This window comes from Pagrus major, chromosome 17 (genome assembly GCF_040436345.1).
Source record: "Pagrus major chromosome 17, Pma_NU_1.0".
NCBI classification, from domain to species: domain Eukaryota; kingdom Metazoa; phylum Chordata; class Actinopteri; order Spariformes; family Sparidae; genus Pagrus; species Pagrus major.
Window position 1 is genome coordinate 6,858,315 of NC_133231.1, and position 14,586 is coordinate 6,872,900.

General features: G+C 41.7%; 2 protein-coding genes across 2 annotated transcripts in view; one reads left to right on the forward strand and one right to left on the reverse strand.

Moving 5' to 3' along the window:
* Window positions 1-289: 289 nt before the first annotated feature.
* Window positions 290-6,946, forward strand: prss35 (serine protease 35). The gene is made up of 2 exons (XM_073485324.1): window positions 290-434; window positions 4,398-6,946. The coding sequence occupies exon 2, from the start codon at window positions 4,417-4,419 to the stop codon at window positions 5,689-5,691; it is 1,275 nt and encodes a 424-aa protein (XP_073341425.1). The 5' UTR covers window positions 290-434; window positions 4,398-4,416; the 3' UTR covers window positions 5,692-6,946.
* A 2,897-nt stretch (window positions 6,947-9,843) lies between these two features.
* LOC141012132 (clathrin coat assembly protein AP180-like) overlaps window positions 9,844-14,586 on the reverse strand; it is a 54,372-nt gene continuing 49,629 nt past the window's right edge. The window contains exons 22-28 of the mRNA XM_073485533.1: window positions 12,036-12,233; window positions 11,917-11,935; window positions 11,613-11,703; window positions 11,224-11,313; window positions 10,900-11,034; window positions 10,618-10,706; window positions 9,844-9,913 (exon numbers count right to left, since the gene is read on the reverse strand). Of these exons, the coding sequence (XP_073341634.1) occupies window positions 10,626-10,706; window positions 10,900-11,034; window positions 11,224-11,313; window positions 11,613-11,703; window positions 11,917-11,935; window positions 12,036-12,233 (614 nt within the window). The 3' untranslated portion in view covers window positions 9,844-9,913; window positions 10,618-10,625. The remainder of the gene's footprint in view (window positions 9,914-10,617; window positions 10,707-10,899; window positions 11,035-11,223; window positions 11,314-11,612; window positions 11,704-11,916; window positions 11,936-12,035; window positions 12,234-14,586) is intronic.

The following is a 14,586-nucleotide window of genomic DNA, read 5'->3' on the forward strand; positions in this document are numbered from 1 at the left end:
TGCTGTCCACCAGGCAGCACACCTCCTCACCCAGTAGACCACTGACTTCACCCAATTCAGCCTTTAGTTAGGTCGCTTGGTCTGGCCCCACCCATATGTGAACAGCTTTTGTCACAAGTGAAAAAAAAAAAAAAAGTCTCTTTGAGTTTTTTTTCCTTCCTCCCTCCCTCACCCCTCTCCTCCCCCTCCTCTCCTCTCCTCCCTCCCTCCTCAGCATCAAGTGCAGCCTGAGCGCAGCGTCCCGGCTGCGACTTTTCTCTCTCAGCCTCTTTGAAGAAGCAATGAGGAGAAGGCAGCCGTCGCCCTGCTGATACCAGGACGTCTGGGATGCAGTAACAGCCGTTTGTTTTCCACTGGGATCATATTTGTATATTTCTCGGGAAAACAAACAATACATTGCGGATTTGGCGGATCCATCAATCGGATGCAAGCAGGTAGGAAGCCCTTTGTCTTTCTGCACAGTTAGAAGGATCTCTGATGGAGCCACGGGGGGAATACAGCGTTTCTGCATTTGTTTTATCATTATTTATATAATTTTTCTATATTTTCATTTTTAAATCGACTTCTTTCAGTTTGCATTGTTGCTTCTTTTCTTTGAGGATGCGCTTTTTTGTTGTTTTAAATTGGATTTTGTATCCAGTATTCCTCATTCATATCAAAATGTCGAAGTATTTTGATAACTATTAATCCAATTATTCAATCAGTGCTTCATGTTTTTTTTTTTAAAGAGACAGTTTGCATTGGTTTCCTTGGAATTAACAGAGGCTTTGTGCCTTTTCTTTGCACACACAGTGGCTTTGCTTTTACAGATGTGCAATCACAGATGTTATATCTCCCATTTCTTTTGATATCTATTTTAATAGGGAATTTATTTGCGTTTGCAATGCTAATAGCGATGCTTTTATTTTGGAAAGACAAAAAACAGCTTAGACTTTTTTTGAGAAAAAAAATTGAACATAATTAAACATTTTTCTTTTTGTAAACCAGTGACTGTGTCTGTTTCCCTTGTTGCTCCATGTAACACAGGAAACTGTGCCTGAGATGCAGAAGTTGTGAAAAAGATGTCAAAATGTATGAAATCACTCTTTTTAATAAACTTGGTGTTGAACTAGACAATGGATGGTGACCCATGCTGACTGGGTTGCTGATGGACACTTGCTCCATAGCGCCACCCTTTGGTCATCCTGTCTCCTGGGTGTCTCTTGCAGTTCTTGTGACTCCCTCCGCTGAGGGATGCAGAGGGCACAGCCTCTCCTTCAGCTGACTGCAGTGGAAAATAGTTCAAATGAGCCCCTTCTGCGACCGAGAGCCATCATGGCAGCATATCAGTTTCCACTCTATGCTGAATAATTGCAGGCTTTCTTCTGGATTTGTGTTATGTCTGAGTCTGGTGGTGGGAGTGTGAAGTTGAACAGAAACTAAGGGTCATTTTTGTATTCTCATTTATTGAGACTGTTTTACAGCTCTTGCGGGCTTGTATTTTATTACCGTCTGTTTCGGGGCTGGTTAGATGTTGGCCACTGGGTTTGTTTTATTGGACAGTGTGCGGTAAACTCAAGCCAAACAGTCTCCTCTGCGATTTGACTCACTGAGATGACAATTCACTCACTGGAATTTGTAGTTTCAACTAAAACAGGAGATTTGGGCGATGAAGCTTTGACATGGTCCACATGTGATGCTGTACATTCTCCCTCTCAGCCGAGTCTCCTGAGAGTCACGCCACACTAACATCTAATTGAAATGCAATGTGTGTCTGTGGACCCCCTGGCCAATCTTTAAGGGCTTGTCCTGATGTCAGCCTGTCTGTCACACATCATTAAGACCCCTCTCACAGCCAGAAGAGATGAAATAACTGTGGCTTTTCACTCTGGACTTCTGTTTGAGATTAAGCATTGGATTCACACTCCTGCAGCAAGCATCCAAATGATTTTCTCTCCCTGTGTGACTTCATCACCACAGCCGTGCTGACGTAATAAAGCTCCCCACTCTGTAGTTAAGTGATGGTCTGCTGAATCTATTAAAACCAAATTGCTATTTCTTTATAGGGTTATCAGGATTGTTGGCAACGCCACACTCATACAGTAGAGGTATGAACCAGCAGGCTGTCTGCAGCCTGCATAGTCTCTGTGTTTGATGACATTTGTGTGCATGGACAAGGACTGGAGTGGAGCTGAGGAAACCAGATATGGTCATTACTGAAGGAGAAGGTTAACCATTGTGGCAAACCTCCAAGCCACTGTCTCAGCCCATTCAGAGGATCAGGGTTCATCCTCTCCCTCCTCGCTGCCCACAGCCTGCAGCAAGACTCAGAGGACATAAATCTCCTCTTAACCACACAGCTAATGTATCAACTGCAGAGACATGCTTTAAGATCTTAAGACGATTTTATGCAGAGTGCTGTTTCTTTGTGCAAACTTGAGCATTTTGAGGAATTGTGCTCTTTAAACAAACTGGACTGTCTTGACTGTGTTGCGCTGCCTGCCACAGACAGCTCAGCTGCCCCAGTCTCAGCTTTGGGCCTGTTAGATGTCCCTGATATTGTGGGCTATACTGCCTCCCTGTGGCTATAAACTGATCTGTGTTTATTTTCTATAGACTGAGAGGAGTCAACATTGGATATAAGACCTTCTCAGTTCAGGGAGATCTGAGTTAAGATGTGCCCAAATCTGATTAAAGAGTCCAAACAAGATAGTTTTTCTACTGTACAGCGCCGTATGTCCCCTCTCTTACATAGCAGAGGAGATTACTAAAGCAAATATCACAGATTAATCCAAACCAAATCAATAGATTTTTACACTATGATGAGAATACTCTGCTGCAGATAAGTTGTCGCTGAGTTGATATCCGGCTATTTTACAGAAACCCAAGGAAACTGTTTAAACTAGCAGCAGGCTGAACTGAATTTAAGGTGCACTGTGTAGTTTTGTGACCAAAATCAAACTCAGAAAGTTAATATTTACAATATCGATAATATAATAATACTTATTCTAATAATATTTCTATATAAGCAAGCAGTCCTCAAGAGGAATAAGGTCCCCAGGACAATGTTTGATGCTGGAAAGGTAGCTACTTAGAAGGATCCTGCTAACATAAACAGTATGAAAGTGTGTCGTCCGATGAGGACAGTTTGTTCATTCAGTTTATTCAATCATGAAAATTGATAAGTGAATACTTTTCTCTTCTGTTAAAATTCCTTCCTCAAAACTACATAGTGCAGCTTTAAAAACTAAAGTGAAGACAGAAGCAGGATTATAATATTAAGGTATCATGAAAGTTGGGGCAATCGCATGCTGATCTATTTAAAGAGTGCTTAGCTTAAAGAAACAGGGCTAAGGATCTACAGCCATGCTTGCAGCTCTGTGACACTCCACTTTGGCAAAGCAGTGCTTTGAGCTAAATGCTAATGTCAGCATGCTAACACAATGGCAATGCTGACATGCTGATGTTTAGCAGGTATAATGTTTTCCATGTTCCTTATCTTAATTTAGCATGTTAGCATGTTGACAATTGATAATTAGCACTAAACACAAAGTACATCTGGGAGAGTCGTTAATTTCGCCAGTATTTGGTCATTATCCAAAGTATTGGACCAATTGAAATTTGTCCTGAAGATGGTGCTAGCTATAAAGTCAGAAGATCAGCGAAGTTATTACAGTTCATCCTGTGGAGGACATGAATGTGTTTACAAAATGTCACGGCAATTCATTTATTAGACATGGAGATATTTCACTGGACAAATGCAAACTTTGACCTGCTGGTGGTGCTAGAAGAAAAGTCAGGGATTCACTCAAGTAATTAAGATTAATCCTCTGGGCACCATGATTATCTGTATCTAATGTTATGTGTTGTGGTTGTCCAGACATCTCATGAAGAAATTAAAATGTAAACCTCATGTAGAAGATAAAGGGAAAAGTCTGGGATTTACCAAAGTTATTAGGATTCATCTTCTGGGAACCATGAATGTCTTTATTGAATTTCATGGCATTTCATTCAGTAGACATGGAGATATTGCACTTGATAAATGCAAACTTTGACCAGCTGGTCTAGAAGAAAAGTCAGGGTTTTACTTACGTAATTGAGATTCATCCTCTGTGGACCATGATTATCTGTATCAAATTGTATTGCAGTCCATCCATTAGTTGTCCTTTCATTTCACTTAAAAAAGCAAATGTAAAAGGGAAAAGGGATCATCAGAGTTACAAAGAGTCATCATCTGGAGAACATGAATGTACAATATTTCATGGCAGTCATCATTTCATTCTGGACTAACTGACATTGTCATTCCTTGAGCCGTTTGTAGCTACTAAGTTACACAGTCAGTAACTATTAATTTTTGTATCGTAACACCTCTATTAAAGAGTTTCACCAAGTATTCCTATTTCCTTTTTACATTTCAGAGCCAGGCCCGACTTCACAATGGGCCCAATACCCCTGTGTGTCCTGCTCCCGGTGACGGTGCTGGCTGTGGTGTTGGCTGTTGCTGCTGAGGAGAATGCAGTCGAAGATGAGTATACCTGGCCACAGTGGAAGGTGCCTCTGGTAAGAAAAAGACGCACTGTGCCTCTCAGCAGCCCAAACTTCTCAGCCCGTCCTCAGTCGGAGCTGAGCGGGACCTGTGGGATTGAGTGTCAGCGTCGCCTGCCTGCCACATCTCTGGAGGACCTGGAGCAGTTCCTGTCCTACGAGACGGTTTATGAGAACGGTACACGCACGTATACCTCAGTTTCTGTGCAGGGCCTCAATGAGGTGTCTGCCTGGTCCAGAAATGTCTCGTCTAGCTCTCGCCACAAACGAGAGGTGTACGGCACAGATACCCGCTTCACCATCTCTGATAAGCAGTATTCCACCAAATATCCCTTCTCCACGTCTGTGAAGATCTCCACAGGATGCTCTGGGGTTCTTGTGTCACCTAAACATGTGCTGACTGCTGCCCACTGCATCCATGATGGCAAGGATTATCTGGATGGGGCGCAGAAGCTGCGTGTTGGTATTCTGAAGGAGAAGTCCAGACGAGGGAAAGGAGGCAAAGGGAGAGGAGGGCGAGGAAAGGGCAAAAGGAGAAAGGGAGACAAAGATAAAGAGGAAGAGCAGGAAAAGGAAGAGAATGATGGGAAAGGGGACCGTAAAGGAAAAGGAAAAGGGAGGAAGAGCCGGAGTCGGAGAAGTGCGGAACCTGACAAACCTTCATTCAGGTGGACAAGGGTCAAGCAGACCCAGGTGCCTAAGGGCTGGTTCAAAGGTGTGGCTGACAGACTGGCTGCGGATTATGACTACGCTGTTCTGGAACTGAAGAAAGCCCCAAAAGTCAAGCACATGGATCTGGGTGTCGTCCCTTCACTCAAGAAGGTCCCTGCCGGGAGGATCCACTTCTCTGGCTTCGACGATGACCGGCCTGGCAACCTGGTGTACCGGTTCTGCTCCGTCTCTGAGGAGTCCAATGATTTGTTGTACCAATACTGCGATGCCAAGCCTGGCTCCAGCGGCTCAGGGGTCTACATCCGCCTCAAAGAGCCTGGCAAGAAGAAGTGGAAGAGGAAGATCATCGGGGTTTTCTCCGGTCACCAGTGGGTGGATGTAAATGGGGACGGGACGCAGCAGGATTACAACGTGGCGGTGAGGATAACACCTCTCAAATATGCACAGATCTGCTACTGGGTCCACGGGGACTCAAGTGAGTGCCAGGTAGCCTAAGGCAGTACAGGATCCCCCCCTTAACCACCACCCTTGTCCCATCCCTCCGACCCACCTCCATCCAAGGGACACCCTACCTACTCTTACCGACAAGTGACCATGACCAACCAGGGGCCCGACGACTGCCTCTCATCATGCCACCTCCCTGTTACCTCCTGTGCCTCCCAGTGACTCTTGCTACACTGATCAACACACACACACACAGACACACACACACACAATCCACAAACAGCAATACAGACTCGGTGTTGACAACAAAAAGAACTCGTCAGCACATCAAGAGAACTGTGGCTCGTACGCTTTTCTAATTTATTTGCTAAAAAAAAAACAATTGAGAAAAAAATATGTATTGTATGTATTTACAGATCATTCAGATCTGCAGTTTTGCTTTCTATTTTGACTCTTTTTTTCAAAGAATTGACCTTTTCGGATGCCATGTTGGAAAGCTTGTATATTCAAAGATTTGGGAGCAAAGCCCTGTCACATTCATCTTATATCCCAGTTAGGCTTTGTATGGAGAAACCTGCATTTTCAAGAGTTCTCCACTGTAAAGAAGAGAGCGTGCATTGGCTTTGACAAAAGACCCAGGAGAGATTAATGTAACTTTTGTTTTACATATAGAGATATTGAGATAACTGTTTTTATAAACTTTTTAATTGAGCGAACTGGTGTTTTGCATTGTGTATATCTAGAACTTTTTTTTGTTTTTTTTACAGCTACCTTTCTAAAAAAAAAAAAAAGAGTATTTTTCTGTCTAAATAGAGAAAGGGTCCTTAAGGATCCTGGATAGAAGATTTTTCTGATTTGACTGTCACCATTTTTTCTCTGTTCTTGCAACGCAGTGAATGTGGTTTCATTGTTGTGCACATAATTATATCGGTGCTTTTCCAGAAGACGTGGTGCTAATTTATGGAATTGTAAACTTTTTTTTTTGTTATATTCTTCTCAGAATATATTTTGATAGCCTAGTACTGTAACTATGTATTTAATGTGAGGCCACATATTTGGGTTGCGTTAAGATGGAACTGAACCATTTAACAATTTACTTGAGCTGTTGACATTTCTCTAATTCTTTGGGTTAAATGAGATTACAAAAGCAATATTGTTATATAATAACAAATTGAAATCTGGGATGTGATATTTTCATGTTGTTCATGTTGTTCCAAAAAATTTATACGAGAATCAGTTTGAATACCAAATACCTGAAATTAATGATGCAGATTGAAGACTACCAACCATTAAACCAAGATCACTACTTGTGTGTGTGTTTGTGTTGATGATCCTGATAGCAGAAAATGATTTCTACCATCAAGCACTGGTTTGCAGATAATAATTAGACCTCTTCCAACAACAGTCACTGTACTATTTAATTAACTCTTAACCTACTCGCAGTAAAGGAGATCTCCTTAGAGACTGAGGTGCTGTACCATCTGCTGGCTGTGCTCTGTAACATCAGGACCTGAGGTATTGATTGGTGCATCTTTCTCTCTAACACTTCAGCTCAGATTACATTAACATGGTGGCGTTTACCATTAAATTTGGTATAGATTTTCTTGGTCTCCAGATAATAATTTTGTATAACTGGGGCGAGAGCTCTGATTCTCTGCCTTGTCATGTTCTACCGTCATGCCCATTGGCACCCTAAAACTTGTATTTATGACAGAGTATTATTAACTAATGACTGTATTTTCTGTATTTTGTAAATATTTCCTTTGAATTATCATCTCCAAAGTTTCGAAAGTGTCTCTGTAACCTTTCCCATGATGCCCCCATCAGATCAGAGACTTGATTCGTACACACTGAATGAAAAGATGAGGACCCGAAAATACACTTGAAACAAAAAAGCAGGTTAAGATAAAACCTTATTTACTTGTTTATGTTGCAGGAACACAGTATTGGGAATTAATTGTTGACATTTTTATAATTGTGAAACAAGACACTCAAATGGGTCGGTAGAAGTAGCTAACAGCTCCATGTGTTCCTCCAAGCAGCATACGCCAAGGAGATGCTAACCCTTCTGATGTGGTGGGACAAAAACCTAAAATACTGCATTAAAACTGACATTTCTATAATGTTTGTGCTATGGAAGAAAAGAAAGTCCTTCATGGGCAGTTCAATCCGTCATTGAATTTATTGCACCTCAGAGGGCTTACATGCACTGGGGAGGGTCATCGAAAAATAAAAATAAATTTACAACTAAAGAAAAATACAATTTTCATGAAAAATGTCAATAATCTCCCATTGTTTTCTCTGAATCACATCAGATTCTCACAACCAATTGCTTATTCAGTCCACTGACATGACAACACACAGAGTAAGCTTTACATTAGTCTGGTTTACAGCACAGGACAAGGACCTCTCGTACATACAGCCGTCCAAGTGTATATCAACATATTGATTCCATTGTAAGTCTGCGGGATCAGAGGAGCTTTATGTTAAGATGCTTCAGGGGAATGAGATCATGGCTGGACTGGTCAGTGGCCTCTTGTGGATTTCCACACTGTACACATCACTCCTATGTGGCCACTTACATTATGCATTGTTCAGTTGACAATGTGCCGAGGTCAGCAATAATCAAATGAACAACTTCCACAAAAATTATGTTCAGACAACAATCAAATGTGATCTTTTGGTCAGTGTTTGTCTCTGCACGTTCAGGTTAACTTTCATTCACTTGCAGTAATTATAATATTGTAAAAGCAGCAGTGCAGAAACACACACTGTCACTTGACCCGACATCACTGGGTGCAACGGGTCAGTAACATGGAACGTAAAGGTGCCCTGTGGAGTTATTGACTATGAAGCATTGTTTCAATGAGCAGGCCCCCACTTTGTTTTTTGTAAACAATATAGGTTTCAAAGTTTCCAATATAAATCTGCTTTTCAAGCGATTCAGTAAATGCATTCAACACATCTGTTGACCTCAAGGATACACACAAACCTTATTTGGTGAGAAACAGTGAATGTAAACAGAACTTTGTTCAGAAAACTCGACAGGGTACCTTTTATTAAAAAAAAAAGTCCTTTCTGCCGGATCACCACGTTCTGCTATTCCTTGGAATTTTGATCTCCATGTCAATCACATACCATCATGACTTGATTTTTTGTTTTGATTTGTCTGAACATAGAGTTTGGTATGGCAAAGGAATAAATTACTCTGAATACAAAAATAACCATACTGACCGTCATAGTTATAATGAAAGCACAGGCAACAAACATATCCACATGGGTAGTGTCAAGACTGCAGATAGACACTGATAACTCACTGTAAGCAATTTTTTCTCTGGAAATAAGTTGTAAGATATGTACTTTAATAGCAATGCCAGCAAATATAGACACCGGTCTGGAGGATTATACGAAAAGAAACAGAACATATAAATAACATCGGACAAAAAGACAACAAAAGAAACAGAAAAATGAGCCACGAGTATAAAAAAGAAAAAAACAGAAAGGGTCACTTCCTGGTCTGGTATGATTCAGAAACCCATAGAAGTTGTTCTATAATATACAGTATATTAATCATATAGCAGTATTCATATTGGTTTCCAAATACTTTTTCAAAAGATGACGGGAAATAGAAGGATACTCACACGACTTCTTACAATTTCATGTCAGATTCACATTTATATTTCTCTTCAACAGACATACAGAATAGAGACGGAATCCTCGCCAGAGAAATCTATGTACATCAAAGAGGACCTTTCTGTAAACAACACACAAAATGTTTCTCCGAAAATCTACCGGGGGCTTCGTTTACCACTCCCGTCCAATCAGGGAGGGACAAAGAAGAGCTCCTCCCCCTTTATGAGGAGGCGGGGACACACATGGGGCGGTGGGTGGGGCTTAGGACACCAAAGCACATCCATCATTCAACTCAACACTAGAAAGAAATCTAAACACATACGCCTTCACTTTCTCTCACCTACTTTTGTGGACTTTTTTTGTCAGGGTTTTGAGTGATTTTGTTTAGACAAAAGATTAGTACATCTACATAAGCACACGCTTGTATTTTTTTTTTTCCTCATATATATATATAATTCGCTATGGTTCACTTTCACAGTTTGTGCTACGACATCACACAGGAGAAGGGTGGGGCGTTGATGGGTGGGGTGGAGAAAAGAGGCTCTTATAAGGTTGAGTAGCTGAGCATCGCTGGCATCCTGAGATGTTGACGGACACCAGGCAAAAGGTGAGAGGGCTCTGCTCCAGAGGAAAAAAGCAGCTGGAAGAAACAGGAAGTAGAGAACATGTCAACATAAGACACATGCGGATGAGCCATCTGTCTATCACAGTCCATTACAGGCTAACTTAAACCAATCAGATCAACAGTAGGTGAGCGCTACCAACAAAAAATGTTGGTAAATCAAACTCTTGCTCAAAAGTCAGTCGAAGGCCAGAAGAGCGAAAACATGTTTCCCATCAAGAAAAGCCTCACGGTGGTTCTTTGCTCTTCTGTCAAAAAATATACTATCCAGTATTCTAAATTATTTTTTTGGGGGGGCTATGGAGATGTGGATCGCCAGCTCCATCTGCAGGTGCTGTACTCTACTGCAGGTGTACATCTGCACAACGGAGTGACAGGTATCAGCAGAGGTTACCGGGGTCATCTAACAGTTGAAAAACTCTCCAATCCCACTCAGAGGGGCATTCATGTACTGAGAAATATTGACTAATTTGTTATTTTATGTTGAAGTCATCTCTCAATTCTTTACTCAAATCAAGTCACTCTCTCTGTAATATAAATTTTGTAGAAGCTAAAAGTTGAAATAATCTGATTCTGATTGATCTCACATTCAATCATCACCAGAATTAAGTCATTTCATCCCACAAGATATATCATAAACAACCACAAAATGAATGTGTCACGGTATTCAGGAAGATACATACTGAATTGTATATACTATGTGTACTGTTCTGAGCTCCCACCTGGGGCATTATAAGAAGTCCTTGAGGTCGAGATCTGCCAAAGGGTCCTTAGGCTTCTTGGGGCTCTGGTTTGCAGGTCCTGGAGAAAGCTGAAGATAACAAGAAACACAGGAGATCATATGTTGACCAGACATGGAGTGGTGGGCAAATATATCTACACATGCTGTATTTTAGAATACCATTAATCTTCTTGATATGAATCACATACAGATTTACTGTATGTGTACACAAATTGGCCTTATTGTTGACTGCAGGCACTACTATGTGTGTGTGGTTGGTTACCGGTGCTCCGGGTGCAGCGGCTCCGGGTGCAGCTCCAGCCACCCCAGTGAAGGGAGGTCTCATCAAGGGCTGTCCCATCATAGGCTGCCCCATCATAGGTTGCATCATGGGAGCTCCAGCCCCTCCTGTAGGAGGCTGGTAAGACAACAAGGACAACACAGCAGATTGGGATTTCTAAAAGATGTGCAGATTAATCATCATATACCTCCGAGATGACCTGATCATCTGCATAGATGCAGTTACAGTACGAGTTGTAGATTCAAAATCTGATGAAGGCTCACAGCAGAAACAGAGAGAATTCACAATGAATTAAATCAAACTCACCACGCCAAAGCCAGGCTGTGCACCCATCGGTGGTACCATGGCAGGCGGAGCTGCTCCTGGTGCTCCAGGCGCTCCAGGAGCTGCACCAGCCTAGAGAGACAGGAGGACGAGGGTTCATCGATGAAAACTGTATGTTCTTAAAACCACAGCTTGTGTGAACTATACATTTTTAATGTTTGGATCATGATTTTAATCACACACTTAGGTTTTGCCAAGTTTATCTTTGTTGTTCGTGATGTCTGGAGAGATTAAAACGTTTGTCAATAACTGCATATTTTCAGTCTGTGGCAAAAGGAACAGCTCTAAACTCAGGTTGCAGTAAAACTACATTATGGATGAAGTGTGATCTGATGGTGGGGGGGGCGATGCAATGTCCATGCTGTTCCTACCATGGGGGCTCCTGGTGTACCCCAGCTTGTGGGCGCCACCTTCGGCATCCAGTTAGCGCCTCCCGTCAGCTTCTTCTCACTCTGTGGGTCCCTAAAGGAGATCAAACACAGGATACACCTCAGGTTCTGCTCTGTAGTTGTTTTTCCCATTATTTTATATGATAATTATGTTGCAAAAGTCCAAAAATGATGTGTTTGATGATGTTTAAACCAATAGACCTTAATCAGCCTTGACAGTGTTGTGCTATTGGCAGTGTTATATCATACACATTTATGAAGTTCACATCTGTAAACACACACTTACTTTTTCTTTACCCCAAGGTCTGAACAAAAGGAAAGAAAGACGAACAAGTTAAATTTCTATTGAAGCATTTATTATAAACAGAAATTACTGATCTCCAGACAAGAAATTCTGCAGTCTACCTCCAATCAGGTTGGCCAGCGAGGAGTCCAGGTCTCCTCCGATGGTTTTAGTCGGAGGTGGGGTGGCGGGGGGAGCGGCTGCGATGCCTCCTGCTGCGACAGGAGTCATCATGCTTCCTCCTGTGCTTCCAGCAGTGCTGCCCCCAGTGCTCTGGGGCGTTACGGCGGGCATCAGCAAGTCGCCTAATCCATCAAACACTTGAGGAGAGGGTGGGAATGGCGGGACACCAGAGAAACAACACGGATTACAAACCTGCAAATCCTTAATCTAGCTTTAACATGGGCAGAAGGCAGAGTGAGAACAGACGGTACAGTGAAGGAGACAATCCAGTGGTTACAGCATCAGTAGTCAGCTGTGCATCGCATGCACAATGTGGGACAGTGCTGTAAATATGACATCAGCCAGTTCACATGACATCTCAGGAGCCTACAAACTGGTTGATTTTGGAATAAAGCACTGGTTTGGAGCAAGGAGTCATCAAGGCCAAAGAGTTTCCAGGTTTTCATTCCAAGTAATCATCACAGAGGCATTTGAAAGTTTAAAGCTCAGTCAGGGAGACTATCTTAATGTTATTCACCTCCAGTTCATCATATCCAGTGCCCAGATCCAGCTCACCAGAGTCTACCTCATCACATCCAGATCTTCAGCCATCCTCTCCATCCCATCACCACCACCACCAGTGTCTAGGCTCCAAGGGGGGTTTCCCATACTGCTCACAGCTTCACCCTCCCTCTTAAAATATAATGGACATCAGAATGTGTGCCTACTCGCATTTCTCATCCGATGTGCACATTGCAATGAATATTTATACAAAAAAATTTAAATATGTCTCAGGATACTTTTAATTATGCTAAAGTATAATCCCACTGGGGTTCTCCACTTTAACATAACTAACATTATTTCAACCACTTCATTTTTCCAATACTGTTAGCTAACTATTTCAACCATGTATTCATTACTTATAGCTAACTATCAGACTCTGTTCTGTAACTAGTTATCACACATTGGCATTCACAAAACCAGCCTGTACTCATCAGTAATAAAGACCATATAGATCAACTATAAAAGCAGCTTACTGCGACCCATATTTTAATCAGGACACCACTGTTTGTGTCCTGTGTGAAACCAGATATACACGCTAAGTTTGTTTCACTTACTATCATAGTTAAGTGATGTTATGTTATGTACTTATGTAACAAAGTTTAACATGATGTAAAGTAAACTACAGTGTTTTCCAACACCTATGTAGTTTTCTTGCTTAAATTTAACCAAACTGACTTGACGACAAAGGTCCAGTACGCCTGTCACTCGTTCGCTGCAGCGCGGCCATGTTGTTGTTGGTTTTTGGGGTCGCTGGCAATCGACCTATTCAGTTGTCTTGCTACAAGAGGATGCGTTGCACAAAACATAGTTTTCAGGTTTTACAGCTGACTCGATATGTGAATATTTTTTCTATTAAAACCTAATTAACGTATTTTTTAAAATAACTACTCTACAATCTTTCAATGTATCATCTGGCAAGTGCAAAATTCGCCCCTTGGGGGGTACAAATACCACTGGTTGGGAGCCATTGCGCTAAAAGATAATGTTGTAGGCCTAATTAACAGCTTCAACCATTAAAACATTTTAAATAAACTGTAACTATAGGCAGTTTAGCAGAACTTTCTGCCCTGTACAGTAAAGGGTTCATGAGTATGGGTTTTCACTACAATGTGATGCTGTTAATGAGCAACAATGAAAGGTGTTACAGTAGTACTCTATTGTAAAGGTGTTACAGTTTGGAAATAAACCTGGAGACTCTACTACAGACTTGGGCCTTGATGACATGTTGTTAATAAGAGCCACTGCTCCAAGAGACTAAGGGAAAAATAGAGATTTATCGTACAAACATAAACAACAGTACAGTAAGTCTTGTCTCATGCAGGAGACAATCAGGGGTTTTGTTGCAACATGCAAATACGCAGAATGGGAGACTTGTCCAAACTGCACATGCTGCAATGCACTGCGAGATTAAACTCACCAATTAAAGATTAGAAGAAGCAAGCAATGAGCCAGTAGAGTGGAAGGAGTGTGTGTCGGGAAAGAGGGAAATAAAGAGAGAAATTGTGTCGCAGAAAGAAAGAATCAAAGAAAAATTAAGACAGGAAGAAAAAAAGACAGATTGCAGAGAGGGGTGGGGTGAGCAGGAGGTGGAGAAAGCACAGCATTTGTGAAAGTGTGATAAGTACAAGAGAACAGATTGAGGAAAAAGAGAATCATTGCGAGAGAGGCAGCGGTGGTGAGGAGTTAAGCAGTCAGCAGAAAAACAGAGAACAGTGAAAGCAGCAGATGTCAGTGTGTCATTCATGCAGAAGTCAAGCTCTCAGCAGGAAGAGATAACCAGGTTTTCTACAAGTCAGTTTTAATGAACCAGAGCAGAATAATGTGCATCAAGCAGAAGAACTGTGCAAATACGATCAAAAGTCTTTTCGAAATTCTGTAACAACTCACAAGACATGGCGAATAGACAGATTACTACAATGAGACAAAAATGGAAAAGAAATCTTTTTC